Genomic DNA, 25,979 nt, shown 5'->3' on the forward strand with positions numbered 1-25,979 from the left:
CTGGGTTGACAGCTCTCTGGGTAAAGTGCTTGCCTTGCAAACCTGAGGACCTCATGATTCCATGACCCGTGTATAAAAGGCAAGCGTGGTGGTGCTTGGCTCATAACCCCGGGACTGGGGAGACCCAGGCAGGCAGCCCAGCCAAACCGGTGATTCTGGGGCTGGTGAGGCCCTATGTCCTCCGTGCCTTTCTGTTGCCATGGAAACGCTCTGACACAAGCCAGTTAGGAGGAAGAGCTGACCTTAGCCCACACTTCCAGCTTCTGTCCATCACCTCAGGGAAGCCAAGAGCAGAAGGAAGACAATGCTTTCTTCCCTAGTGTCCAGCTTACGCTGCCCTTGTATAATTCAAACCCTAAGCCAGGTGCCACCCACAGTTAAACAAGACAGTCGCCCCAGGCCACCCTGTCTAGACAGTCACTGAACTCTCCCCAGGTGAGACTCGATTGTGACATCTGAGAAAATGACCATCACATCCTGTCTCAGAAACTGGATGAATGGCTTTGGGGAACAACCCCGAGGCTGGCATCCGGTCTCCACAAGCACACAAATAGTCAGCTTTAAAAACAAAAGTTGGCTATGGCATTGTCTCTCCCAGAAACATCAGATGCTACAGCCATGAAGTCTCACCAACATGGCTACCTAAGCATGAACCGAACACAATGATTTCAGCAGACATGCAAACACAGAGAGGGAGAAGTTCACAAGGCCTCAAGCCTGGACAAAGAACTCCAGGCAACGAAGGAATGCTGAGGCCATGAGAACCAGTCCTCCTCAGAGAAGAGCACATCAGCTGTTTAGCTGGTATCACGTGGTCAGTCCTGAAAACATACATAGAAGTAGTTATGCAGACTGAACAGGTGATATCATATACATACACACACCGTACGCACACCACACACACAACACACGTGACACACACGCAGTGTGTATTGCTGGGGGTGGAACCAGGACCTCACACACACACAGAGTGGTGCAGGGGGTGGAACCAGGGCCACACACACCACACACGCACACACACACACACTGAGTGGTGCAGGGGGTGGAACCAGGACCACATACACACGCACACACATGCAGTGTGTGTTGCTGGGGGTGGACCACACACACACACACACACAGTGTAGTGCTGGGGGTGGAACCATGGCCTTATTATTTTTAAAACTCTTCTAAAAATGCAAAAAAATATTAAAAAGCACCACAATTCTTCTATAATCACGGTAGGTGTTTCATGTATGGGTTTTCTTAGTGTGGCTGTGTTCACGTGTTTGATTGGTGCATGTGTGCATGGGAAAGACACAGGCTGTCCTCAGGGTTTGTCCTTAGCTCTCCACCTTCGGTTTTTGAGATACAGTGTCTCAGTGAACTTGAAGCTCAGGGATTTGGCCGGGCCAGATAGGGACATGGATGTTGTCATCTGTGTTGGTGTAACCCATAATCACTTCTCATATTCCTTTTATAACTTTGTGTGCCATTTGAAAAAAAGGAAGAGTGTTGTAGAATATTATTTTAGGTGGGTAGCTTTTGTTTAGGCTGCATTTGTTTAACTCCGTGATGCTGTGGTTCTTTGCCTGTCTAAAACACCTGATGGTCTAATAAAGAGCTTGAGACAGGAGCAAGGATAGGTGGGGATGGCAGGCAAAGAGGATAAATAGGAGAACCGAGGAAAAGAAGGAGCAAGAGAGCAAGGAGAGGAGAATACTAGGGCTCAGCCACCCAGCGCGCAGCCACCCAGCGACGCAGCCACCCAGAGACGCAGTCACCCAGCGACGCAGCCGCAGAATAAGAAGAATAGTACAACATGCAGAAGTAAAAAGAGGAAAAGCCCAGAGGCAAAAGGTAGTTGGGGTAACTTAAGAAAAGCTGGCTGCAACCTGGGCCAGAGCGGGCCTGGGACAGCAAACTCCACAGGAGCAGAGCAAACCTGGGGAGCACTGAGTGACCTCCAGGAACATGGAGTGACCATCGGGGTAACTAGAACCATGGCACTGACTGTAACATAAGGAACCATCTGAGCCTTGGATCCACTGGCACCTGGAAGATTAATCACCAGAGTCACAGACAGCCCCAACCACACCAATTAAAGGAAAAGATGGGTAGACAAGGTAAGAACACACGCAACACCACAGAGAGCAACATGGCAACAGTAAAATTTAGAGACCCTACAACCAAGAGTGAACAACCAAGTACAGATGAAGCAAAAGAAAATGACCTAAAAAATAACTTCAGGAAAATGTTTGAGACTCTTAAAGAGGAAATGAGAAGTTCCCTCAAAGAAATGGAGGAAAAGACAAACAAAAAATTGGAAGACATCAGCAAATCTTAAAGAAAACCAAGAAAAAGAAACAAAACATATGAAAGAAACTATTCAAGTCTTGAAAACTGAAATAGACACAATAAAATAAAACACAAGCCAAGGGAATTATTGAAACAGAAATTATGAGAAAGCGATCAGGAACCACAGACGCAAGCATAAATGGCAGAATACAAGAGACGGAAGAGAGAATCTCAAGCGCTGAAGATACAATAGAAGAAATAGATTCAGCAGTCAAAGAAAACATTAAATCTAACAAAAGCTGGATATAAAAAATATCCAGGAAAAGATCAAACCTAAGAATAATAGGTATAGAAGAAGTTCAACTCAAAAGCATAGAAAATATACTTAATAAAATCATAGAAGAAAACTTCCCCAAAACTAAAGAAGATATACCTATAAAGATACAAGAAGCCTACAGAACACCAAATAGACTGGATCAAAAAAAAAAGTCCCCTCACCACATAATAATCAAAACACTAAACATAAACATACAGAATAAAGAAAGAATATTAAGGCCGGGCAATGGTGGCGCATGCCTTTAATCCCAGCACTCGGGAGGCAGAGGCAGGCGGATCTCTGTGAGTTCGAGACCAGCCTGGTCTACAGAGCTAGTTCCAGGACAGGCTCCAAAGCCACAGAGAAACCCTGTCTCGAAAAAAAAAAAGAAAGAAAGAAAGAAAGAATATTAAGAGCTGCAAAGGAAAAAGGCCAAGTAACATATAAAGGCAGACCTATCAGAATTACACCTGACTTCTCATTGGAGACAATGAAAGCCAGAAGGTCATGGTCAAGAGTTATGCAGACATTAAGAGACCACGGATGCAAGCCTAGACTACTATACCCAGCAAAACTGTCAATCACCATAGAAGGACAAAACAAGATATTCCATGACAAAACCAGATTTAACCAATATCTAGCCATAAACCCACCCCTACACAAAATACTAGAAGGAAAACTCCAACCAAAGGAACTTGGCTACATCAACCAAAACACAGACAATTGATGATCTCACAGCAGCAAATCAAGAAGAAGGGAAGAACACACAAAATAACATGACCAACAACAAAAACTAAATTGACAGGAGACAGCAATCACTGGTCCTTAATATCCCTTAATATAAATGGACTCAACTCACCTATAAAAGGACACAGGCTAACAGACTGGACACAAAAACAGAATCCATCCTTCTGCTGCATACAAGAAACACACCTCAACCTCAAAGACAGACATTGCTTAGAATAAAGGGTTGGGAAAAAATTCCAATCAAATGGACCTAAGAAATAAGCTGGCGTATCTATCCTAATATCTAACAAAACAGACTTCAAATTAAATGGGGGCAAGAGGATCCAGAGTTCAATGTCATCCTTGTCTACAGAGCGAGTTCGAGGCCAGCCTGGGGTGCATAAGACCTTGCCTTTAAAAATAAAAAATAAATCCGTAAATAAAATACATTCCGGAGAGCGAAGGCTTCAAGGGCTTGTTGCCCTCTTCCATCCAGCTAGTGGGTGCAGTTTGGGAGGTCTCCCCGGGCCCGCAGCCCCATCCACTCTGTACTTTCAGGGCTCTCCCGGCCCCCGTAGACACAGGCGCCCTGCTTGGTTTCCCTGGTGACGGTTGCCGGGGCAGCGCGTGCCGGCATCGGGAAGGGCGGAGGAAGCGCTGGCTGCCCTGAAGACAGACCGCGAAGCGGGCCGAGGTAAGTGTGAGGGGGCTGAAGAGGACAGGAGCTCTGACGGGGATCGAACCGGGGTCCTAGAGGGGGGACCGAGCCGGGACCGAGAGCGGGAACCGAGAGTGGAGACCGAACCGGGGGCCGAGAGCGGGGACCGAACCAGGATCTGAGAGCGGGGACCGAGAGCGGGAACAGAACCGGAGCCGAGAGCGGGGACCGAGAGCTGGGTCTGAATCGGGGGCCGAGAGCGAGGGCCGAGAGCGGGAACCGGGAACCGACAGCGGGGACCGAACCGGGGGCCGAGACTGGGGACCAAGAGCGGGGACCAAGAGCGGGGACCAAGAGCGGGGACCGTACCGGGAGGCCGAGCTAACATCTGGATGACGTGGCCGCAGCCGGTGGTGCAGTCCTCTTCCTGGGCCTCCCTGGGCTGACTGGTGTTTTTCGCGTGGGAAGGGTTAGCGAGGAAGAGCCTAGGTCACGGTCCGAGTGGGTCAGACTAGAAGCAGGGTCCTCAGCCACCCCTCAGCGCGTGGCCTCAGGCCCCTGCCCACTGCTGCCCTGGTGTAGACGTTGCTTCCCTGCATTGACTCCCATTCCGGAGGCCTGGGGCTATTGCTGGGGGTTTAAAAAGTTGTGGGTGGGGGACAGTGAGGGGCGGGCTGGTGGGAAGTGCTGCTCAGAGTCCCTCAGCAATGCTCCGCAGTTTCTGAAGCTCTGCTCCGGGGACTGAAAACGTTTCTTCTCCTCCTTTTGGTCTTCTGAGCAGAGCTGTACTCTGTAGCCCAGGCTGGCCTAAAACTGACTAGAAAACCCCTGTTGGCCCCAAATTGACAGTCATACCAGGCCTGAAGCCAGACAGGACTGCAGAACCAAGATCTTGTCTTGAAAAGGAAAACAGTTTGTAAGGAATTATAGTTTTCTGTGGTCATCTAAGTATTTGTTACTATTACTTGTCGTTACCTTGTTGGTTACAAAGTATAAAAAGCCGAATTCTTTCACTTCTAGAAATATTAGTTTAGCACCTACTGTGTCCCAAACACTGTTAGGTCCTGTAACATGGCCTTGAACATGGTGTTCTGTGCTAGGCGTGGTGGCACATACCTATAGCATCTGAGAGGTTAAGGCAGGCGGATTTGTCATGAGTTTGAGGCAAGCCTGGTCTACACAGCAAGTGCCAGCAGGAGGCCAGCGATTGCTGCTGCTCAAACAACGGAAAAGAGAAACAAGCAAGTGTCCTCTGATAGTTTACATGCTCTTGGGTAAAACGTGCTCCGTGTCAGGAGAAAAGGGCAAGCAGCCTGGGGGCGGGGCAGGCTTAGAAATTAGAAGCAGGGATGGTCATCCATACTTGTTAACAACTTGACTAACTTTAGAGCCATCCGGGAAACATGCCTCTGAGTGTGTCTGGGAGGGCATTTCCAGAGTCCCATGGAGGCTGGGACTGAATAAAGCAAGGAAGTTGAGGAGGGGGTGAAGTAACTGCTCTGCCTCTCTGCTTCCTGAGAGTGGACTCCCTGTGACCGTCCACTTCCGCCGCCCTTCCCTGCCACGCGGACAGTGTTCTCTAAGACCGTGAGCCAAGCCAAACCCTTCCGTTGCCTTTGTCACAGATCTGGCCACAGTAACGAGGATAATTAATGCACAGGTGGGAAAGGGGTGCAGCATCTATCAGAGCGGTCATTAGGGAATCCATCCCAGAGGAGAGGTCCCCTGAATTCAGAAATGCCCAGAAAGGAGCCAGAGAACAAACAAGGAGAAAAGAATGTAGAAGGGACAGCGAGTGTGCGAGGCTGTGAGCCGGGGGCACCCCTAGTGATAGCGTGGGAACAGTAAGTGTGCGAGGCTGTGAGCCGGGGGCACCCCTAGTGATAGCGTGGGAACAGTAAGTGTGCGAGGCTGTGAGCCGGGGGCACCCCTAGTGATAGCGTGGGAACAGTAAGTGTGCGAGGCTGTGAGCCGGGGGCACCCCTAGTGATAGCGTGGGAACAGTAAGTGTGCGAGGCTGTGAGCCGGGGGCACCCCTAGTGATAGCGTGGGAACAGTAAGTGTGCGAGGCTGTGAGCCCGGGGCACCCCTAATGCTGAAGTCGATAATGTTCCTCTGGACAGTGTCAGGACCCTGGCTAAGAACAGACTGGGAGCTCACGCCTTTAATCCCAGCACTCAGGAGGCAGAGGCAGGCAGGTCTCTGAGTTCGAGACCAGCCTGGTCTACAAGAGCTAGTTCCAGGACAGAGTCAAAGGTACAGAGAAACCCTGTCTCAAAAAACAAAACAAAAGATCCATTCTGGCTCACAAAGCTGGAGGTACAAGGTTGAGACCCACATATGGTGATGGGCTCGGTTGCCAAAATCTGGGGTGGTTCAAGACATCGCATGGTGAAAGACAGAGTATGTTTGCATACACACATGCATGTATGAATATGTATGCATGTGTGTATCTGTGTCTGCATGTACATGTGTGCATGCATAGCAGTTTCTTAGAAGCGTAAACTAGATTTCACCACAGAATTTACAACCAGCATTTCACTTCAAGTGTTTACCAAGAGAAACAAAAGCATGCTCACACAGTCACCTGGTCACATGCTCACAGGTCACATGCTCACATGGTCACCATGGTCACACGGTCACCATCTCAGCACGGATGTGTATAGCAGTTTGATTCCGGGATAAACAGATACTATTTAGATATCCAGGTGTCAGAACTCTAAGCCGGTGTGTCTTCTAGACATTAGCCTACTACACAGAAGTGAAAAGGGGCGGCCTGATACCTACAGCAGTGAGGTCGATCCGAAGGGGGGCACTGGGCAAAGGGAAAAGAAAAATGGTCTAGCCACAAAAACCTAACCACTGTGTAACTCTAGCCATGGGAAATTCTGCAAATGACAAAACCGAGGTAGCATGGGGTTGGGACTGGCAGGGGACACCCCGAGCCTTTGGTGGAGATGCCGGCTGTGATAGTGGTGGCCTAGCTGAGAGGTCACGTCTGTCAAAAGTAGAACGGTGGCTATGGGGTGGGGGGTGGGGTTGATGGGCCGGAGAGGCTGTGCAGGGCTTGATGTGTGGGCCAGGACACGACTGTGGAGGGGTAGGAACAAAGGGGAAGCTAGAGATGCCCTGGGCCCCTGCAGTGTTAACTGGCAGCAGGCCAGCTAAGCAGGAGAGACCAGGTGAGTTATTTAGCACCCACAGGCCGGCAAGTGCTGCTGAGCATCCAGGGCAGACGGGAGTGGGGAGTACAGACGTTCGGGGAGAGGTAGATGGTCCCAGAAGACAGGAACTGTTTCCGTGATTCTGTTTGGAATTGGGAGGGGCTGAGACATTCAAGGGCTTGTGACAAACTCCTTTGATACATGATAGTGAATTTTCAGAGACGGGCAGGGAAAATGGGGGCTTTGTTGCTAGCTTGTGTGCTAAGGTAAAGAAGGTTTTATGCCACCATAAACCTTTCCCTCTCCCATGGGAAGAAAGAACAGACATGAGGCATGGGTGCATGTCAGACAGACTTAACTCCACAGGCCTTTTCCTGCTTAGCACATTGGGGCTTGTCTTCTGAACCCCAGCCGTGGGTCACCTCAGATGCAGAAAGATTTCATGATGTATGTACATGTATGTAAGTTATACCTCAAATAAATTATTGACACAGCCCCATGTAGCCTGCACTGGCCTTGAACTCCTGATAGTCCTGCTGGCATCCAAAGTCTGGGGTTGTAGATATGTGCCGTCCACCCAGCTCTGTCCCCCACTGTGAAGGAAGAAATGATGGCTGGGGCCCGTTTTCCAGAGATTGGGATCTAGCTGGTCTGGGTTTGGGCCCAGATGTCTTCAGTTTCAGCGGCTCCTGTGAGACACTAACGCTAACGTGCAGCTAAAAGCTGCTGGCAGAAGGACCAGGCAGATGTGTCTCCTGCTGCCACTGCAGTCAGGAGGCGGGGTTCAGCCTCAGCTTTAGGTGATCTGAGGTGATGGCTCAGTGGAGAACCTGTGTCTCTGTTCTCAGGGCAGGATGGAGGCCGAGGAAAGCTCCGCAGACGCTCTGCGACTCCAGTTCAAGGCCATGCAGGAGCTGCAGCACAGAAGGCTACAGAAACAGATGGAGAAAAAGAAGGAGAAAGAGCTGAGCTGTAAAAGCAAAGCTGACCAGGAGGAGCTTACGGAGATCCCAGACAACCTAAGCCTCCTCAACACGGAGGAGCAGAACCTGAAAAACATCTTCGAGAAGAGGTAATGACCTCAGCAGCATGCAGGCAGGTGGAGAGGGAGGGGCGGTGGAGAGAAAGGGGTGGTGGAGAGGGAGGGGCGGTGGAGAGGAGAGTGTGGTGGAGAGGGAGGAAATGGTGGAGAGGGTAGGGGTGGTGGAGAGGGTAGGGGTGGTGGAGAGGGTAGGGGTGGTGGAGAGGGAGGGGCGGTGGAGAGGAGGGGGAGGTGAAGAAGGAGGGGCGGAGAGGGAGGGGCGGTGGAGAGGGAGGGGCGGTGGAGAGGGAGGGGCGGTGGAGAGGGAGGGGTGGTGGAGAGGGAGGGGTGGTGGAGAGGGAGGGGCGGTGGAGAGGGAGGGGTGGTGGAGAGGGAGGGGCGATGGAGAGGAGGCTGTGGTGGGAGAGGGTAGGGGTGGTAGAGAGGGGGTGGTAGAGAGGGAGGGGCGGTGGAGAGGGAGGGGAGATGGAGAGGAGAGTGTAGTAGAGAGGGAGGAAGTGGTGGAGAGGGAGGGGCGGTGGAGAGGGAGGGGTGGTGGAGAGGGAGGGGAGGTGGAGAGGAGAGTGTAGTAGAGAGGGAGGAAGTGGTGGAGAGGGTAGGGGTGGTGGAGAGGGAGATGATGAAGCGGTCCCAGATATAGACTACTGGTCCAACTGGGCGAGTGTTCGTGAGCTCAGAGTTGTCTCAGCTCAGAGGCATGTGTAGCTGACCGAGCCGCTTTCTGGATAGCAGCTGCGGGCGGTGTATGGAAGGCCAGAAGGAAGGATCGTAAGCGCCTCAGGGCGTGCTTTCTTTGTCTGGATTTTCCTTCACAGTCACTTTGCTAAAACCTGCGTTTCTAGGGAACAGGACAGAACCCAGAACCGAGAGTTTGTAGATCTCTCACCTCTGCCCGCCGTCCCGCACATACCCCAAGACAGCAGCACCTAAACATCAATGCTCCAAAACTATGTATTCCCTACTTTTTTCTCTTAAATCATTGGTGTGAAGTTGAAAGATACCCAGCATCTTCTCAGTGCTCCGGACTTGACAGTGCCATGGGTGCCGGGTGGCGCAGATCTGCGCAGGCTGAGGTGGCGCCCCCTGCTGGCCTGTGCCTAAGGCCACAGCTACTGATTAGTTGTCTCTGTCTAGTTTTGCTCCAAATCTATTTTTTGCTCACTTCAAACTGTACCCAAATGCACCCGTACATGTGGACACCCCCCCCCAAGCACACACAGTGAAGGCTTTTATACAACCCATAGGAAGAAATAAGCAATGTGGTCCAAGCCTTCTAACATCGTGCTAAAGAAATTACTTTTCAGTCTTATTTTGTACAGACATCTTAGTGCCCCCTAGTGCCCAGACATGGTACTACAAGCCTAGGCAGGCAGTGTGACCCTGGGCACTAGCTAGTGCCTATGAGGTCCTCCTTTCCCTTGCAGGGTGCTGGAAGATGAAATCCAGCAGCTTCGTAGTGAGCTCAGGGAGACAGTCGATGAGAACGGGCGACTGTATAAGCTTCTGAAGGAGAGGGACTTTGAGATAAAACACCTCAAGAAGAAAATAGAAGAGGACAGGCTTGCCTTCACAGGTAACTGCTGTGGCTGCGCAGCCCAGGCAGCTGGGCTCCAGGGAGCAGCGCAAAGGTCCTGTGGTCACAGTGCTCTATGGAGTCGCTGGAAGGGTCTCTTTGTTTTTTGAGCTTGGCTTGGATGCTACCAGCAACTGTTTATGCTATAGAAGTTTCTGGGACCCAAACACTCTCAACAGGTACATGCCATCTCCAGCAGCTGCTATGCTGACCCTGGCCCTGTAGGTCTGGGCTACACTCTGATTCTGCTGATGGAGATCTTGGTGGCAGAGGTGTGAGAGACTCTTATTCTGCAGGTCTCGGGGTGACCTTGAGCCTGTGGTTGTGAGCTAGGCACAGGCTCTGCCGTGATTGCCTCTGACCTTAGCCGAGGGAGTTGGCGAGGACTCTGAGCCTGATGACTCAGTGCCCCTGTGGACCACAGCACACGTCACAGATAGGTGTAGATGGGTGTAAACAGAAAGCCAGTGCCCTGCGCTGTCCACCATGGGGACAGCAGGGCTGACCCTGCTCTTTCCAGAGTCCCACCCTGTCTCCTCCAGCAGGTCTGGCAAAGGTCCCACCAGAAAGGCCTCCGCACCCTGACGGCCATGGGCAGCCAGATGTACTTATTCCCTCCATTCTTTGGCTTTTCCTGTTCAGAACAGAAAGCACAGGAGTCACGGCTCTGGTTTGTGAGGATAGACACTCAACTTTACTTCCGGCTGCTCAGGGGCTGGGGTGGAGGGAGGCTTGGTTAAGCCTGTAAGCTCCAGGCAGAGCAGGAGCTCCATCTCTGCCACAGGGCTCTGTCTCTGCCTCCTCCTGAGACGGCTCAGCTCCACTCTGTACTTTGGGGAGAAAAGTCTGGCTGGTCCTTGTTTGTCTGGTTTTTTTTCTCCCCTTCCTCCCTCCCTTTTTTCCTCTGTTCCCCCCGCCCCCATCTTCTCTTCTCTCTTCTTTTCTTCCCTTCACACCTCTGTGTAGCTCAAGTTGTCCTGGAACTTGGGGTCCTTTTTCAGCTCCTAAGTGCTTGGATTACTAGTGAACCACCAGACATAGCTCCATCTCTCGTTTAACTTAGAATTACATTAGGCACAGCATACACTCCAGTTAGAATTCCTTTCTCCTCTTGCTGAGGGCTGTAGGAACTTCAGCGCCATCTCGGTCCCTTTGCGTCCTGCTTGCGTATTACAGATTTGTGGGATATTTTTTCCAGACAAGGTCTCATGTAACACAGGCTATACTCTGTTTCTCTGTGTAGCTAACGCAGGCCTTGATCTCTTGGTCCTTTTGTCTCCACCTCCCAAGTGCAGGGAGCTTTTCTGTGTGTTCTGCCCCCTGTATGGAAGCGCTCACATTCAGGGCTGTGGCTTTTACTTTGCATCTGCTGCACATATTTTAGACTGTCTTCACTCGCCTAGGGTTGCAGTTTCAGGAGCGAGGCTGTGCCGGAAGAAGCACCGGGAAGGCAGGGAAAGGATTTGCCATTCTCCCTGGGTCTCTCCCTGCTCCTCCTGCTTCCTTGGACAGTCTTCTGGGGGCTGATAGTGGATTTTAAGCCCAGGAGGAAATGAGCCCCCAGGAAGCCCATCCCTGGATCATTCCTGTTCTTCTCTGGGTAGCTGCCGGTTGTCTCTCTCCAGAACCCTCCCCCACACATTGACAGTTGTTTCCCTCCAGAACCCTCCCCAACAGATTCTTTTGAGGACTGTGTTCCATGAGCAACAAGGGTGCTCACACTGCATCTTATCCCCAAGCTCAGCTGAAATGGGGTTTATTTACCTTCTGGAAGCCATGACTTCTTAGACCCTGCCTGATCCCCTGAACAGCAGCCGTGCAGATTTGAGGTGCAGGTGGTATTTTTAATGGGCCTTGCCATTTCTTTAATTGTAGGGGCAACCGGGATGGCTGGGGATCTCGTTGCCACCAAAATCGTTGAACTGTCCAAAAAGAACCGGGGGCTGATGGCAGAGTCAGAGAGTGCCAAGGCCAGGGTGAAACAGCTGACTAACCGCATCCAGGAGCTGGAACACGAGGTAAGGGCCCAGGCTGCTCTTCCTCGGAGGGGACTCAGAGGGCCACACCTGGAGGTCCCAGGGCATAGTTTTTGCAGTGAGTTCCCCAGTTTCTGCCCATCCAGAGAGAGGGCGTATGACAGCCAGCCAGGGGTCACTGGCTGTTGAGAGGAACCTGGCATGGTGTGGCTAAGGGAAATGGAAACAGAGCATGCCCCAAACTCCGTGTCTCCGTCCCCCACCCACCAGGAGGCCACGGTGGCAATCCTGCTGCTGGGTTTGCTGAGAGATGAACGATATGGCCGCTTAGAACAAAACCTGGTGTGTAGACAGCACTGGATAAACATGTGTGTAATCAGTTCCCAGAAACCCCTGCTCGTCTGAAGCCACAGCCAGGACTAGTGACCCTGCCATGTTTGATCTCTCCCCTTTTGCTGTCCCCCCCCCCCAGCTAACCACAGACCCCCGCTGCTCCAGCAGGGGCACAGCCCGTGGTTCTGGTTCCTTAGGAGTAACGGGTTCCTCGGACTGGAGGGAGCCGGGAGTCTTTCCTGAGTCTGAAGTCTAGTCCCGAGGCCCAGCATGGCCTACCTGGTCCTCACACTGGCACTGAGCAAGAGTTTCTTCATTCTGGGATGCATTTCTGGAGATTTGGCTCAGGTTCTGGGCCGCACACTGGAGGGCTAGAGAAGGCATGGAGTCTTCGGTTCTGGGAGATGGAGCCATGTGGGCGAAGGCAGGAGAAGAACACCTGGCAGGCGGCGGCGGCAGGAGTGGCTGGAAGGGGCGCACCCAGCAGGCCAGAAATTGTGGGCACAGTGTCCCTTTAAAGGGCCCAGAGGTTCGTAGTGCAGGGTCAGGAGAAAGCACAGGAGACCAGCATGGCCTAGCGCTGAACAGGATGCTCCCAGGGGCATGAGAGTGGGCCGTGCCCCAAATCAGTGGCCACCACTGAAGGGTCAGCTGCCTGGCTACCTGCAGCAGGCGCCGTCACATCCCTTATCTTTCCTGTAGCCCAAAGTCTACATCCTCTTTATTCTCTGTCTCCATGGCTGAGAAGGTGTCTTGGGGTTTTATTGCTGTGAAGAGACACCTTGACCATGGCAACTTTTATAAAGGAAAGCATTTAATTGGGGCTGGCTTATAGTTTGCTCCGTTGTCATGGTCATGACAGGAAGCGAGGCAGCATGCAGGCAGACGTGTGCTGGAGGGCAACTGAGAGCTCTACAACCCAATCCACACGCAGCAAGAAGAGAAAACAGCACAGCCCAGCCCGCAGTGACACTCAAGGCCACACCTCATAACAGTGCTGCTCCCTACTAGTCTATGGGGCCATATTCATTCACACCGCCACAGAACTGTGCCGTGCTTATTTACCAAGGTCTTAGTAGATTCTCGGGGTGCTCTGCCGGGGCAGCTAGGGAGCAGGGCTGACCACCAGCCAAACATCTCCTGCCACAAGTAGCTTGCAAAGGGCATCCCTTCCATCAGTGGTCACAAGTGATCCGGGGGCTCAGACGCCAGGGCAGGGGCCACACACCCAGCCACAGCAGGTACTTCAGCTGGCTGTGCAGCTGCGAGCAGAACCAAGGATTAGCGTCAGGTTTGCTTTTTCAGCTGCAGATGGCACCAGCCAGGCCGCCGGCCAAGGGGACCACTGACCCAGGAGCCAAGCCACTGAGGACCCAGGCGGGAGACAGAGCCTTGGTAGGAGTTCTTCTCTGTGCTGAGTCTGTGAGGTAGCCATCACCTGGGCCTCCCCTCCCCGTGCGTTCTCAGGTACCTGCCATGGTCCCCCACCCACTGCTCAGCCAAGGACTCTTCTCTACTGCTGTGGCCACCTCAGAGTGGCCCCAAGGGAACCAAAGCCCAGGCCCTCTCTAAGCCCTGTGGCCAGGATGCTTGGCAGAGGGGAAGGAAGGCTCGGCTGAGCCGGTTTCCGTGGGAGCTGGGGGAGCTGGTAGAGCTGGGGCCTCCAAGCCCTGGGGACATAAGATGGGGGTGGGGAGGGGGAGGCTGGTCTACCTAGCTGCCTGCTTCCAGGCGTCTGTAGCCCCTCATGGGGAGACACCCACAAAACCTAATCCAGGCAGCAGGTATCCTCCCAGCTGCTCAGAGTTCTGTTCCTTTCCCCTCCAGTTTGTAGACATGTACATGTATTTGTGGGGGGGGATGTGTGGGGTGTGCATGTGTGCTTTTACACACATGGAGCCCAGAGGACAACCTTGGGTCATCCCCAGGAACGTCAGTCACTCCTTGGAGACAGTTTCTCACCAATTAGTGCCCGCTGGTTGATTGAACTGCCCAGCTGGATTAGACTGGATTCTCCTGTCTCTGCCTCCCTGGCATTGGGACCACCAGCTTTCACCATCGTGCCAGCTTTTTACATGGGCTCTAGGGACCGAGCTCAGGTCCTCACAGTTGCAGCTTACCAAACAAGCCGTCTCCCCCACCTCCTATGCCAGGCACTGCAGTGTTGGGGGCCCCTGGGCAGCCCTGCAGATTTTCAGATTCATCCCCCAGACCCCCTTTTTTTAGCTAATGAATAGGCCATAAAAGTAGGCCATTCATGTGCCAGGTGGTGGCGCACGCCTTTAATCCCAGCACTGGGAAAGCAGAGGCAGGTGGATCTCTGTGAGTTCCAGGACAGCCAGGGTTATGCAGAGAAACCCTGTCTCAAACAAACAAAGCAGGCCATGTAAATGTAGTTCCAAGAGAAGGTGAGCGGGCCCTATGTGGTTTTCAAGGGATGTAGAGCACAGCTCAGACCGAACTGCATCAGAGTCCCCAGAATGTCCCAGCAGCCACACCAATGAATTCTCAGGAAGCCAGAGCAGCTGCTACAGAGGGGACCAAACCCCAGGACTCCCAGCTCAGTGCTCCTTCTCCTGTCTCTTGTCCCCTCTTGCTCCTGCCTCAGGATCAGACCACAGCTTGCTAATCTTGAGAGAAATTCAGTCCTGGGTGTGCAGCGATGGGCCCCTCGGGGTGTAGGGATAAGTGTGTAAACCAATGTCATTGCTGGGGAGGCAGCTAGTGTGCTTTTGGTGGAAGTGGATAATGTCCTTTTTTAATATTACTTTATAAATAATACCAATAAAAATTCCCACTTCCTCCCCCTCCCACTTCCATCCCATTCCCCCACACACACACCCTCCTCCCCACGCTCCCTCCAGTCCTAAGAGAGGGCAAGGCACCCTGCCCTGTGGGAAGTCCAAGGCCTCCCCGCTCCATCCAGGCTTAGGAAGGTATGCATCCAAAGAGAATAGGATCCCAAAAGGCCAGTGCATGCAGTGGAGACAAAACCCAGTGCCATTTTCATTGGCTTCTCTGTCTGCCCCAATTGTCAGCCACATTCAGAGGGTCCAATTTGATCCCATGCTCCTTCAGTCCCAGTCCAGCTGGCTTTGGTGAGCTCCCGTTAGCTCAGGCACACTGTCTCAGTGGGTGGACCAACCCCTCGTGGTCCTGACTTCCTTGCTCATCTTCTCCCTCTTCCGCTCTTCAGCTGGACCTTGGGAGCTCAGACAAATGCTCTGAATTGGGTCTCTGTCTCCTTCCGTCGCTGGACGAAGGTTCTACGGTGATATTCAAGATAGTCACCAGTCTGACTATGGGACAAGGCCAGTTCAGGCACCCTCTCCTCCACTGCCCAGGGTCCTTGCTGGGGTCATCCCTGTGGACTCCTGGGAACCCCTCCAGAGCCAAGCCTCTTGCCAACCCCAAAATGGCTCCCTCAATTAAGATATCTCCTTCCCTGCTCCCATATCCATCCTTCCTCCATCACAGCCATCCCACTCCCCCAAGCTCTTCCCACCCATTCCCTTCTCCCCTCTCTCTACCCTTCTCCCCTTCCCTCTACCCCTCCATGCTCCCAACTTTTGCATGGTGATCTTGTCTGCTTCCAATTTCCAGGAGGATCTTTATATGTTTTCCTTTGGGTTCACCTTATAATTAGCTTCTCTAGGATCATGAACTATAGGCTCAATGTCATTTGTTTATAGCTAGAATCCACTTACGAGTGAGTACATACCATATTCTTTTTTTAAAAAAAGATTTATTTTATTTATTTATTAAGTATACAGTGGTCTGCCTGCATATGTCCCTGCAGGCCAGAAGAGGGCAGAATATTTCATTACAGATGGTTGTGACCACCATGTGGTTGCTGGGAATTGAACTCAGGACCTTTGGAAGTGAAACCAGTGCTCTTAACCTCTGAGCCATCTCTCCAGCCCCATCATATTCTTTTTTTGGAGGGAGGGTCTGGGTTACCTCACTCAGGATGATGTTTTCTATTTCCATCCATTTGCATGCAAACTTCAAGATGTCACTATTTTTTACCGCTGAGTAGTACTCTAATGTGTAGATGTGCCACACTTTATCCATTCTTCCATTGAGGGATGGAAGGTTGTCTCCAGGTTCTGGCTATTACAAATAATGCTGCTGTGAACATAGTTGAACAAATGCTTTTGTAGTATGATTGGGCATTTTTTGGGTGTATTCCCAAGAGTGGTACTGCTGGATCCTGAGGTAGGTTGACTCCCAATTTTCTGAGAAACCGCCACACTGATTTCCAAAGTGGTTGCGCAAGTTTGCATTCCCACCAGCAATGGATGAGTGTACCCCTTACTCTATATCCTCTCCAGCATAAGCTATCATTAGTGTTTTTGATTTTAGCCGTTCTGACAGGTGTAGGATGGTATCTCAGAGTTGTTTTGATTTGCATTTCCCTGATAGCTAAGGAAGCTGAACATGTTCTTAATTATCTTTTGGCCATTTGGAATTCTTCTGTTGACAATTCTCAGTACCCCATTTTTTAATTGGGTTATTTAGAATTTTAATGTTTAGTTTCTTGAGTTCTTTATATATTTTGGAGATCAGACCTTTGCCTGATGTGGGGTTGGTGGGCAATGTGCCGTCCTGCCAAAGAACACTTCCAACCTGCCCTTGGCTTACCCAGTCCCTTGAGGTCCTCTGACTTGACCTACCCTGTGTAATATCGTCAGGTCCCTTGTTAGCCTGACAGGATTATCTGCCTTGTCACACAGGGATCAAGCCCTGAATTCTGTCCACCTGGGGCTAAGAGGAAAAGTAACGGCCGTGTAAAGGGAGTGTGATGGAACTGAGAAACAGGTCAGGCCTGGGCTGGCAGCAGGAGCTTATCCTCCATCTGCAAGCTAGCAAGTCGAGAAGGTGCCCTTGACCATGCTCTGGTGAAGTGGGTGGTGAAGGCCTTCCGGGGGGAGCAGTGCCTTCCAGCATAAAGGATGGGAACCAGAACATTCTGCATAGCTGGCTCACCAGGGTGTCAGTTGGATAGCATTTGGTTGGACCCCAAAGCCCACAAACAGGAAAAGGACAATGAACCAACATAAAACTGGTTAGGGAGGAGCTAGGCAATGGTGATGCACGTCTTTAATCCCTGAGCCTGAGAGGCAGAGGCAGGCCGATCTCTGAGTTCGAGGCCAGCCTGGTCTACACAGTGAATTCCAGGACAGTTAGGACTGTTGCACAGAGAAAACCTGTCTCAAAAAAAAAAACCAAAAAACAAAAATCAAACAAACAGGTTATGGGGCACCCAGGGAGGGCTCTCAAGTGCCCGCTGGGGTAGAGGTCTCAGAAGGATTCTGTAACCATCCTAAGGAGCCTGGGTCTCTGACAGAAGAGTGTGCCGTATTACAGATCTCATCTTGTCCAGGTCAGGTCCTTTCCCCATCGTCTGCTCAAAGACAGAACAAAACCTTGTCTGATCATTGCACCCAAAGCCTTCTTCTCACTGCATGTTCCGGCCTCAGTCTCCTCTGGAGTGCAGCTGAAGGCCTTCCTCTCTGCAAGAAGTTCAGAAGGTTGGGCTGTGAGCAGTCAGCAATGCCTGTTCCCAGAGCACAGTGGCTGTTCCTTCAGAAGGGGCCAGAGCAAAGCCTGTGGTAGCTGGGAGGGAGAGTGGGCCCCATTCCCTGGCCTCTCTAGGATGTCGGCTGCTCACCCAATCCAAGGGGCCTTGGCTCACCTCCCACGTGCCTCCCACACTCCTGAGGCTAGTGTTGACCAACTCTGTGGTGAGGAGCTGGGGCAGTGGGCTTCACAGCCTGGCTCTAGATCCAGATGTGCCCAGCGTCTCACACTCTGAACAGCTAGCTTTCCAGATGCTGTCAGATCCCAGAGCTACCGCGTGCTCATGCCCTCCTGCAGTACCCGAAGCAGGATTGCCAAGACCCTACGGCTCATGGCACGAAGCCCAGAGCAGCAGGAGAGGATGCTTGCTGCCGCTCAGCCAGGCTGGATGTTAAAACACAACTAACAGAGAGAAGAAAACGTGAGTGGCAGGCAGCCACGAGGGCAGCAAGTGTGTATTTTTTTCAAGGATCTGTTTGCATTTTGTGGAATTCTCCACTCTGTAAATATCGTCCTCGTTGATTTTTTGCTTTGATCCTGGCAGCGGCGTTGATGCAGTCAGGGACTACTGGATCCCACGGCCAGGCCCGATTTCTGTGGCCACTCCTGAATCCCACGGCCAGGCCCGATTTCTGTGGCCACTCCTGGATCCCACGGCCAGGCCCGATTTCTGTGGCCACTCCTGGATCCCACAGCCAGGCCCAATTTCTGTGGCCACTGCTGAATCCCACAGCCAGGCCCGATTTCTGTGGCCACTGCTTTTCTGTAGGTGGCCCCAAGTTCCACGGAGGTCTGCAGACTTGATCTGCTGGGCCTTTCCTTCATGCTAACATTTACGTGTGTTTCTCTTGGTGTTTGCTAAAGGAAGCAGTCACCCTTTGACGCCACCCTGCATCCCTGAAGCCAGGCCCTTGGTCCACTGGGGCAGGAACATAGGTCTCAGCATGGCCTGATGAGTACTTAGCATGCTAACCAACCTCACTGTTGCCACGACAGTCTGTAGCAGCATTGGCAGCCGAAGCTCTGATTGGGAGACTTGGCCAGGACAGCAGTGGACCAGGCTTCTAATCCCTCTGTGCTGTCCCGACCCTGTGCCTGCCAGGACAGCAGAAGGACCAGGGTTCTAATCCCACTGTGCTGTCCCAACCCTGTGCCTGCCAGGACAGCAGAGGACCAGGGTTCTAATCCCACTGTGCTGTCTCGACCCTGTGCCTGCCAGGACAGCAGAGGACCAGGGTTCTAATCCCACTGTGCTGTCTCGACCCTGTGCCTGCCAGGGCAGCAGAGGACCGGGGTTCTAATCCCACTGTGCTGTCCCAACCCTGTGCCTGCCAGAGCAGCAGAGGACCGGGGTTCTAATCCCACTGTGCTGTCCCAACCCTGTGCCTACCAGGACAGCAGAGGACCAGGGTTCTAATCCCACTGTGCTGTCCCTGACCCCGTGCCTGCCAGGGCAGCTTTGCCTCCCACCCCCGGATTTGATTTTCATCCACCAGAAGGGGGTTAACTTGATCATGGAGGTCGCAAGAAAATCCACTGAGACAGAAACAGGCATATATGTGTTTTTACATTTTATTTATTTATTTTATGTGTATTGGTGTTTTTCCTGCATGTATATCTGTGTGAGAGCTTAGGATCCCTGGAAGTGGAGTTACAGACAGTTGTGAATTGCCATGTGGGTGCCGGGAATTGAACCTGGGTCCTTTGGAAGAGCAGCCGGTAATCTTAACTTCTGAGCCATCTCTCCAGTCCTGACAGTATATTGATCATGTATTCCCAACATGTGCCTCAAGCATCATTGTCATCATAGAGACAGGATCTCACTGTGTAGCCCTGGCTGTCCTAGAACTTGCTGTGTAGATCAGGCTGGCCTTGAACTCACAGAAATCCATCTGACTGTGTCTCCCAAGTGCTGGGATCAAAGGCGTGTGCGACTACGCCCAGTTCAGACAATAGTTTTTTAAGAGAAAAGATGAAAAGCAGATGTCCCTGAGTTCCAGCATGTGTCTTCCAGGGCTGTTGTTTCAAACCACATTCCATTAAAGCAAACACGTAGCACCCCACTCTGCTGGCAGATTCATGGCCTGTGCTGGCAACGCCAGCCACAGAAGAGGCCCTGAGCTGGGGAGTTAATGTGCCTGGTGAGCTGGTGCAGCTTTCTGCAGATGAACGGAGGATGCTCTTAGCATAAGCCTGTCTCAGGGCACAGCAGAGTATCTGGGAGATGTGGAACCTGCTGCCTCCCCTAGATGCTCCAGCCTTGGCCATGCGTGTGTGTGTGTGCAGTACGCAAAGCAAACAGGTCAGCCCTGAAGCTGGACTGTCCCTCTCCACCCTACATACACGGAGCACACAGGTCAGCCCTGAAGCTGGACTGTCCCTGCTCCACCCTACATAGCCAGGTAGCTCATGCTTCTTACGCTTTACCTCCCACCCACCTCAGCATTGCATCTCAGGGTGCTGGGGATTTCTGAAGACTCCAGCCCTTGCCCAGCTCCTGGAACATACATTAGACAGACATTAGCCCTGACTGTTATTACTACATAGGCCATAGTAACGTCTTCCTCTCTCTTCTTCTGGACCAGCTGGAGTCCCCAGAGGTGAAAGCTCTGCAGGAAAGGCTTGCAGCCACCAACCTGAAGATGAGCGACCTGCGCAACCAGATCCAGTCCGCGAAGCAGGAGCTCCGCGTGGCCCAGAAGGTCTCTCAGAGTCAGGGCGTGGGATTTCTTACGTGGCCAGGGTTGGTCCTAGGAAAATCCTGACTTCCAAAAAGTCCTGACTGCTGGCTTCTCTTCCAAAGCAGGTGGCTTTTCTCCTGCCTCTGCTAGGTCAGCTCTTCCTGGGGGCAGGATGACTGGCTACCTGGGGGCTGCCCACTGCCCTGGATCTGCCTATGGACTGAGATTAGCTCTGCCCATGGGGAGAGGCCTGGGAGCCTTCCCTGCACCTCCCCCCCCCCCGCTGTCCTGTGCCCTGGTAGACCCTAGATTTCCACTCAGCGTGCTGCCTGGCCACCTGCTGCCTTCTGTGACCTGCAGTGTAGACAGTGAACAGAGAATTTGTGCCCTGAGAGCTCCTTTCAGAGGAAATTGCTCAGGTGTAGCGTGTATGCCCAAGGGCCAGCTGACTGTTGATATTGACATGGTGAATTCTCTGGCATGTATCCTCCTTGCTGGAACCACTTAGCCTGGCCAAGAGTTCCAAAACAGTGTTCTGTTGTGGAAACAAGGGCCGGAGACTCGGCCGGCTGGACGGGGGTCAGCTTGGTGACATACGGAGGGTATTAGTTCTACCCCAAAGCCTTGAGACAGGCCTGACCTCATACAACTTTGATGGCCACTGGTCAGATCTTCCCGAGACAGAGCAGCCTCGTTCGATTCTTCTGTGCCTCCAAGAGACTCTTGGCAGTGACCGTCACAAAGGGCCAGGCCCCGCAGCAGTTCCTGAGCCAATAGGAGTTCTGTGATAACAGGCGTGTGGGCTCTGTGGGGCAGGACGGTGCTGGAGCGTCACAGAGCCAAACTGACCTGTGACAGCCAGCCGAGCTCTGAGGTGCGAGGAAGGCCATACCAAGGGAGCCGCCATCGGGAACCCTGCTCCAGCTCCGAGTCCCGTGCAGTGAGCGGCAGGAAGGACTGGGGGGCCTCACTCCTGTCACGGTGAGCTCTGAGCCCCTTGCTTTATTTCAGGTTCTGGCCAATGAAGTTGGCGAAGACGTAAACATCCAGCAACTCCTGGCCTCACCAGGGACCTGGAGGGGGAGGGCTCAACAAATCCTAGTTTTACAGAGTAAGGTGAGTGAGAGTCTCCCAGCCCTGAACAAAAGGCCCAAGCGCCCCCCAAAACACCGCCCTGGCCCACAGCACGTCCTTGCAGATTGCGGGCTTCCATCCTCCTCCGCCTGGTGTTCATTTGTTATTGCGTGCGCATGCACATATGTAATGCTTTTCACGTGCCTGGCCTCGCGTGTGACTGGCTTCTCTATGAGATTGTTTTCCCCAAGTTCATGTAAATTCGCGTGACTGCTCTAATGGTAGGCTTTTTCCAGTCTTGTCCCAGAGACTCGCAAATCCCCTTTAAAAGGTTTTGGTAACCAATAAAACAGCCTGGTCTCCCTTCTTGTTTTCTGAGTGTTTTGCCACATACCAGAGGAAGTGAGCAAAGGCAGCTCCAGAGCTGACCGACTTGTGTCCAGAGCCAGCCTGTGGGTCGGCACTCAAGTTCCTGTCTCTGCCTCAGTTCCCACATCTGGCACCTGTTCCCCCGTCCCTCGGGCTCTGGCAGAAATGGCCATGTCAGCATGCGTGGGGCAGAGGTTCTCAGCACAGCGCCATGCTGGCGGGGTCACTGGGCAGTGGTTAGCCAAGGCTTGCTGCCCCACCACCCTCATTTTGCCTTTAGACAAAGAAGCTTGTGGAAGACGTGGGGTTCCCTCAGTTCCTCAAGCATACCACCTACATTCCCAGGCACCAGGCCCCCACCCTGCTGGGTGGCTTTTCCCGTAGGATCTTTTGTGGAAACCCTTGAAGCCAGCATGAGGGCACCCCAAAACTTTGGGATCCTAGAGGCGTGAGCTCAAGTCTCCTTACCTTTAAGTGCCCAACACATGCCAGCTCAACTGTCACTGAGCTATGTTTTTAGTGTCCTATCTACTGCCACGCCGCCTTGAACTGACTGCATCTGATTCGTGGTCTAAGAGACACACTGGAGAGGAGCCTGCCTCTGGCACGGGGCTGGGAAAGCTGACCATCTACTTAGAAGTTAAACTAGATCCCCGCCTCTCACCCTGTAAAATATCAGCTCAAAATGTATCAGAGACCTCAGTGTAAACACTCAGAAAATACATAAAGAACTCATAACAAAGGAACAAGTAACTCATTTTTAAATGTAGAACGATTTCCACGTACACTTCTGAGGAGAAGAAACGCAAATGGTTAGCAAGTGTGTGTGTTTGTGTGTGTGCACACGTGCACAGAGGCAGAGACGACATGAGGTGTTCCCTCCACCGTGTTGAAGGAACATCTCTTCCTACACACAGAGCTCAAGGACTCAGCTAGCCAGCTTGTCCCAGGGCTCCCCTGTCTCTGTGTCTCAGTTGGTGGGATTACAGGCAGGGCTCCACCTCCATGCCTGCCCTGCCCTTCGTGTGGGCACTGGCATGGTGAGCCATCTCACCAGCCCTCACGTGTTTCAAATAGTTGACATCCTTAGCTTTAGGGAAATACAAATCAAAACTGAATTAAGACTCCATGTCTTCTAGTTAGGAGCACGTCATGGAGAAAATCACCACTCTGGTGAGGGCGTGGGAACGAGGAGCATTGTGCACCATGGGGTCCTGCACATGGTTCTTGTGGCCACCGTGGGGGTCCCTATAGAGGGACTTCAGAAAGCTGATGCTAGAGCTACGGTGTGATGCAATTCCGGGTACCACTCTGGATAAGTACTCGGAGGAGTCTGCTCAGCACACAGACACCTGCTTACTGAGTGGTCGCAGTCTGGGTGCCCATCCGTAGGTAAAGAACAGACTTGGACCGTGGAGAGAGATGTGGCATGCATAAACCGTGGCGTCTTAGCCATGAATAAAAAGAGGGATGTGGCGTGCATAAACCGTGGCATCTTAGCCATGAATAAAAAGCAACAGCATGGTATTTGCTGGAAATGGATAGGACTGGAGATGGTTGTGTTAAGTGTAACAAGCCATACTCAGAAACAATGTTTCGTGTTTTCTCTCCTAGAGGATTTTTTTAAATGACCTAAAAAATGGGCAGAGAAGATACGGGAACCAGGGAGGGAGGGGAGCCAGTGCCATTCAAACAGGTCACAAATGTAAGGGACGGTTGCAGAAAAACCACCGTTTTGTACAGTTACTGTAAGTGTTGAAATGTATAATAAAAATGAATGTTTGATTTAAGAAAGAAAATCACCCATGGCTTTTGTTAAAATATGGCTTCCAGGCCCTTCCTGCCCCCAGAGCCCTGTATCTTGGTCTGAAGTGAACTCCAAGACTTGTCTTTCCAGCAAGAACTTAAGGGGCTTGCTGGGCTCAGGTGGGTTGGGGTGCTGAGCCCCCCCCATTGCAGCACCATGCAGAACGTACCCTCGGGCAGACCCATATTCCTAATGGGACTGAGATTCAGAGGGTCCAGGAGCCTGGGACAGCCACAAGGAAGGGACCTTTCTCACTGAACTCCTTGGACAGCTCCCCCATTTGCAGAAGATCTTCCTAGCCTGGGCCCATCCTGTGCTACACCCTGGAAGGCAGACTCCTCCAAGGCACCCAAGTGGCAGCCCCCTGGCTGTGCACTGTGGGACAGCCAGCTTTGCCATCCTCAGGTCCGAGAGCTTGAGAAGCAACTGGGGCAGCGTCAGAACAAGACGACAGGCTCGTTGGGCTCGGAGCCGCTGCCTGTCGGTTCAGACCCACGGAAGCTGACAGCACAAGAGAAAAACCTGCTGAGGATCCGCAGCCTAGAGAGGGACAAGCAGGAAAGCTGGGAGGTGAGGCGGGCCCAGCCATAGGCATCAGCACATGGGTGGGAGGCCCACAGCACCCATCCCTCACCCTGGGCCTGTGGCAGTGTGAGGAGATGCAGGGTGTCCTGGTCGCTGTCCCTGTGGTGATGAATGTCTGAAAAAGTACTGTGAGGACAGAAGGGTTGGCTTCAGCTCTGTCAGCAGGGAAGGGTGGTGGCAGGAATGGGAGGCAGGGGGATGAGTGTGTTGCAGTGTGCCTGGCTTCCTCTGGGTCTCCGCCCATGGGATGCACTACCCACATTCAGGGTGGGTCTCTTCTCTGCAAACACCCTCACAGGCATGCCCAGAGTGTGTCTTCTCGGTGATGGTGATTCCAATCCAGACACCCTCACACTGGATCACTTTCCCAGGAATAGAATGGGGAGCGGGGCCTGAAGGAAGCCCACCAAGCTCTGAACAGAGTGGGCGGCCAGCGCTCCAGACTCTGTCACCGCTGACTCGAATGGCCCTCGTTCGGCCCGTAGCACCGGACAGAGGCTTCCAACAGTCCCACGGGAAACCCCATCTGCTGTGCCGGGATGCCGGGAACTTTATCATAGCCTCGTCAGCTGCATATCAGCCATCTGTAGGGCTGGGCACACTGGGTCCTGATAAACCTCGTATGCCGGCATCATCACCAAGGCACTTTGATTTGTGAAGAGACGCGGTCCCCTGAGCTTCAGACGAGTGACATGGTTTAGGGGGAGGGAGGTGATAGGAGGGATGAGAGCCTGTCCTCTTTGGGGTTTCTATGGCTGTGAAGAGGCACCATAACCTTGGCAACTCTTATAAAGAAAGACGTTTAGTTGGGGCTGGCTTACAGTTCAGAGGTTTAGCCCATCATCATCATGGTGGGAAGCATGGCAGACGTGGTGCTGGAGAAGGAGAAGGGAGTTCTACAGCTGATCCATTGACATCAGAAGTCACTGTGATACAATGGCTAAGCTTAGCTTCTGAGACTCACAACCCACTTCCCAGTGACAGGCCTCCTCCAACAAGGCCATGCCTCCTAATAGTGCCACTCCCTGTGGCCAAGCAGTCAAGCCCATGAGTCTGTGAACAGGAATGGCTTTCGTTCCTATTCAAGCCAACACAGAGGCAGAGTGACAGTCCCTCCGAGATGTGACCAAGGACTCACACCGAGGTAGGAAACTGACGATGGCAGACTGGACACAAGGGATGTGGAGGTGACTCCGGGGACAGGGAAGGGAGATGTGGGAAGAATCATAAAGAACCCGCAGGATCAGGAAGGCAGTTTTACCTGCGCCTGGCTGCAGTACACGCTGTCTGTGGGAAGACGTTTAGAAGGGATTGCCCGAGTCACAATGGCCATGGGAGGAGACAGGTCCTAGGCCCATGTCGTCCTCTGTCCAGGTGGTCACGAGAGCCTGTGGAGCAAGAGGTGAGCAGTGGCCCCCGCCTGTCCAGAGCTGGGTAGAGCCATCATGTCCTACCGCTCTACTTGTCCATGGTCTTTAGCTAGGCTGATGTTCCAGCCATAATGGACCCAGGAAGAAGCCATTTGCTGCCCCGCCCACCCTAGCAACTCTGAAGGGCTTAGGTGGCCTGCCTGGCCTCTGCCGGGCCTCTGCCTCTGCCTGGCCCCTCCGTGACCTCCAGCATACACAAGACTTTAGCTCTTCTCAGCAGCTCCCATTTCTGCTCAGCTGTCTCCTCCCCCACATCCCAGTAGGCAGCAGTCTCTCTCCCAGGCTTGGGGTCGCTCCTTAGGAACAGCCTCACCCAGCTCCTGCCACAGCGCATACAGTAGGCCCACAGGACATGTAAGAATGAAGGCATGAGAGGCTCTATAAA

General features: G+C 52.6%; 1 protein-coding gene across 3 annotated transcripts in view; it reads left to right on the forward strand.

The window, feature by feature from the left end:
• The first annotated feature begins 3,951 nt into the window (after nt 1-3,951).
• The window catches only part of Ccdc13 (coiled-coil domain containing 13), a 39,378-nt gene continuing 17,350 nt past the window's right edge, over nt 3,952-25,979 (forward strand). For 2 of the 3 annotated variants that reach the window (XM_075964089.1, XM_075964090.1), the window contains exons 1-8: nt 3,952-4,013; nt 7,990-8,213; nt 9,608-9,756; nt 11,632-11,774; nt 13,371-13,460; nt 20,234-20,350; nt 21,341-21,445; nt 23,985-24,149. In XM_075964089.1, coding sequence (XP_075820204.1) covers nt 7,996-8,213; nt 9,608-9,756; nt 11,632-11,774; nt 13,371-13,460; nt 20,234-20,350; nt 21,341-21,445; nt 23,985-24,149 — 987 coding nt within the window. In that variant the 5' untranslated portion in view covers nt 3,952-4,013; nt 7,990-7,995. Of the gene's footprint in view, nt 4,014-7,989; nt 8,214-9,607; nt 9,757-11,631; nt 11,775-13,370; nt 13,461-20,233; nt 20,351-21,340; nt 21,446-23,984; nt 24,150-25,979 lie in introns of those variants that run through there. The other variant, XM_075964091.1, reaches the window with a different exon arrangement.

This window comes from Microtus pennsylvanicus, chromosome 3 (genome assembly GCF_037038515.1).
Source record: "Microtus pennsylvanicus isolate mMicPen1 chromosome 3, mMicPen1.hap1, whole genome shotgun sequence".
NCBI lineage: Eukaryota > Metazoa > Chordata > Mammalia > Rodentia > Cricetidae > Microtus > Microtus pennsylvanicus.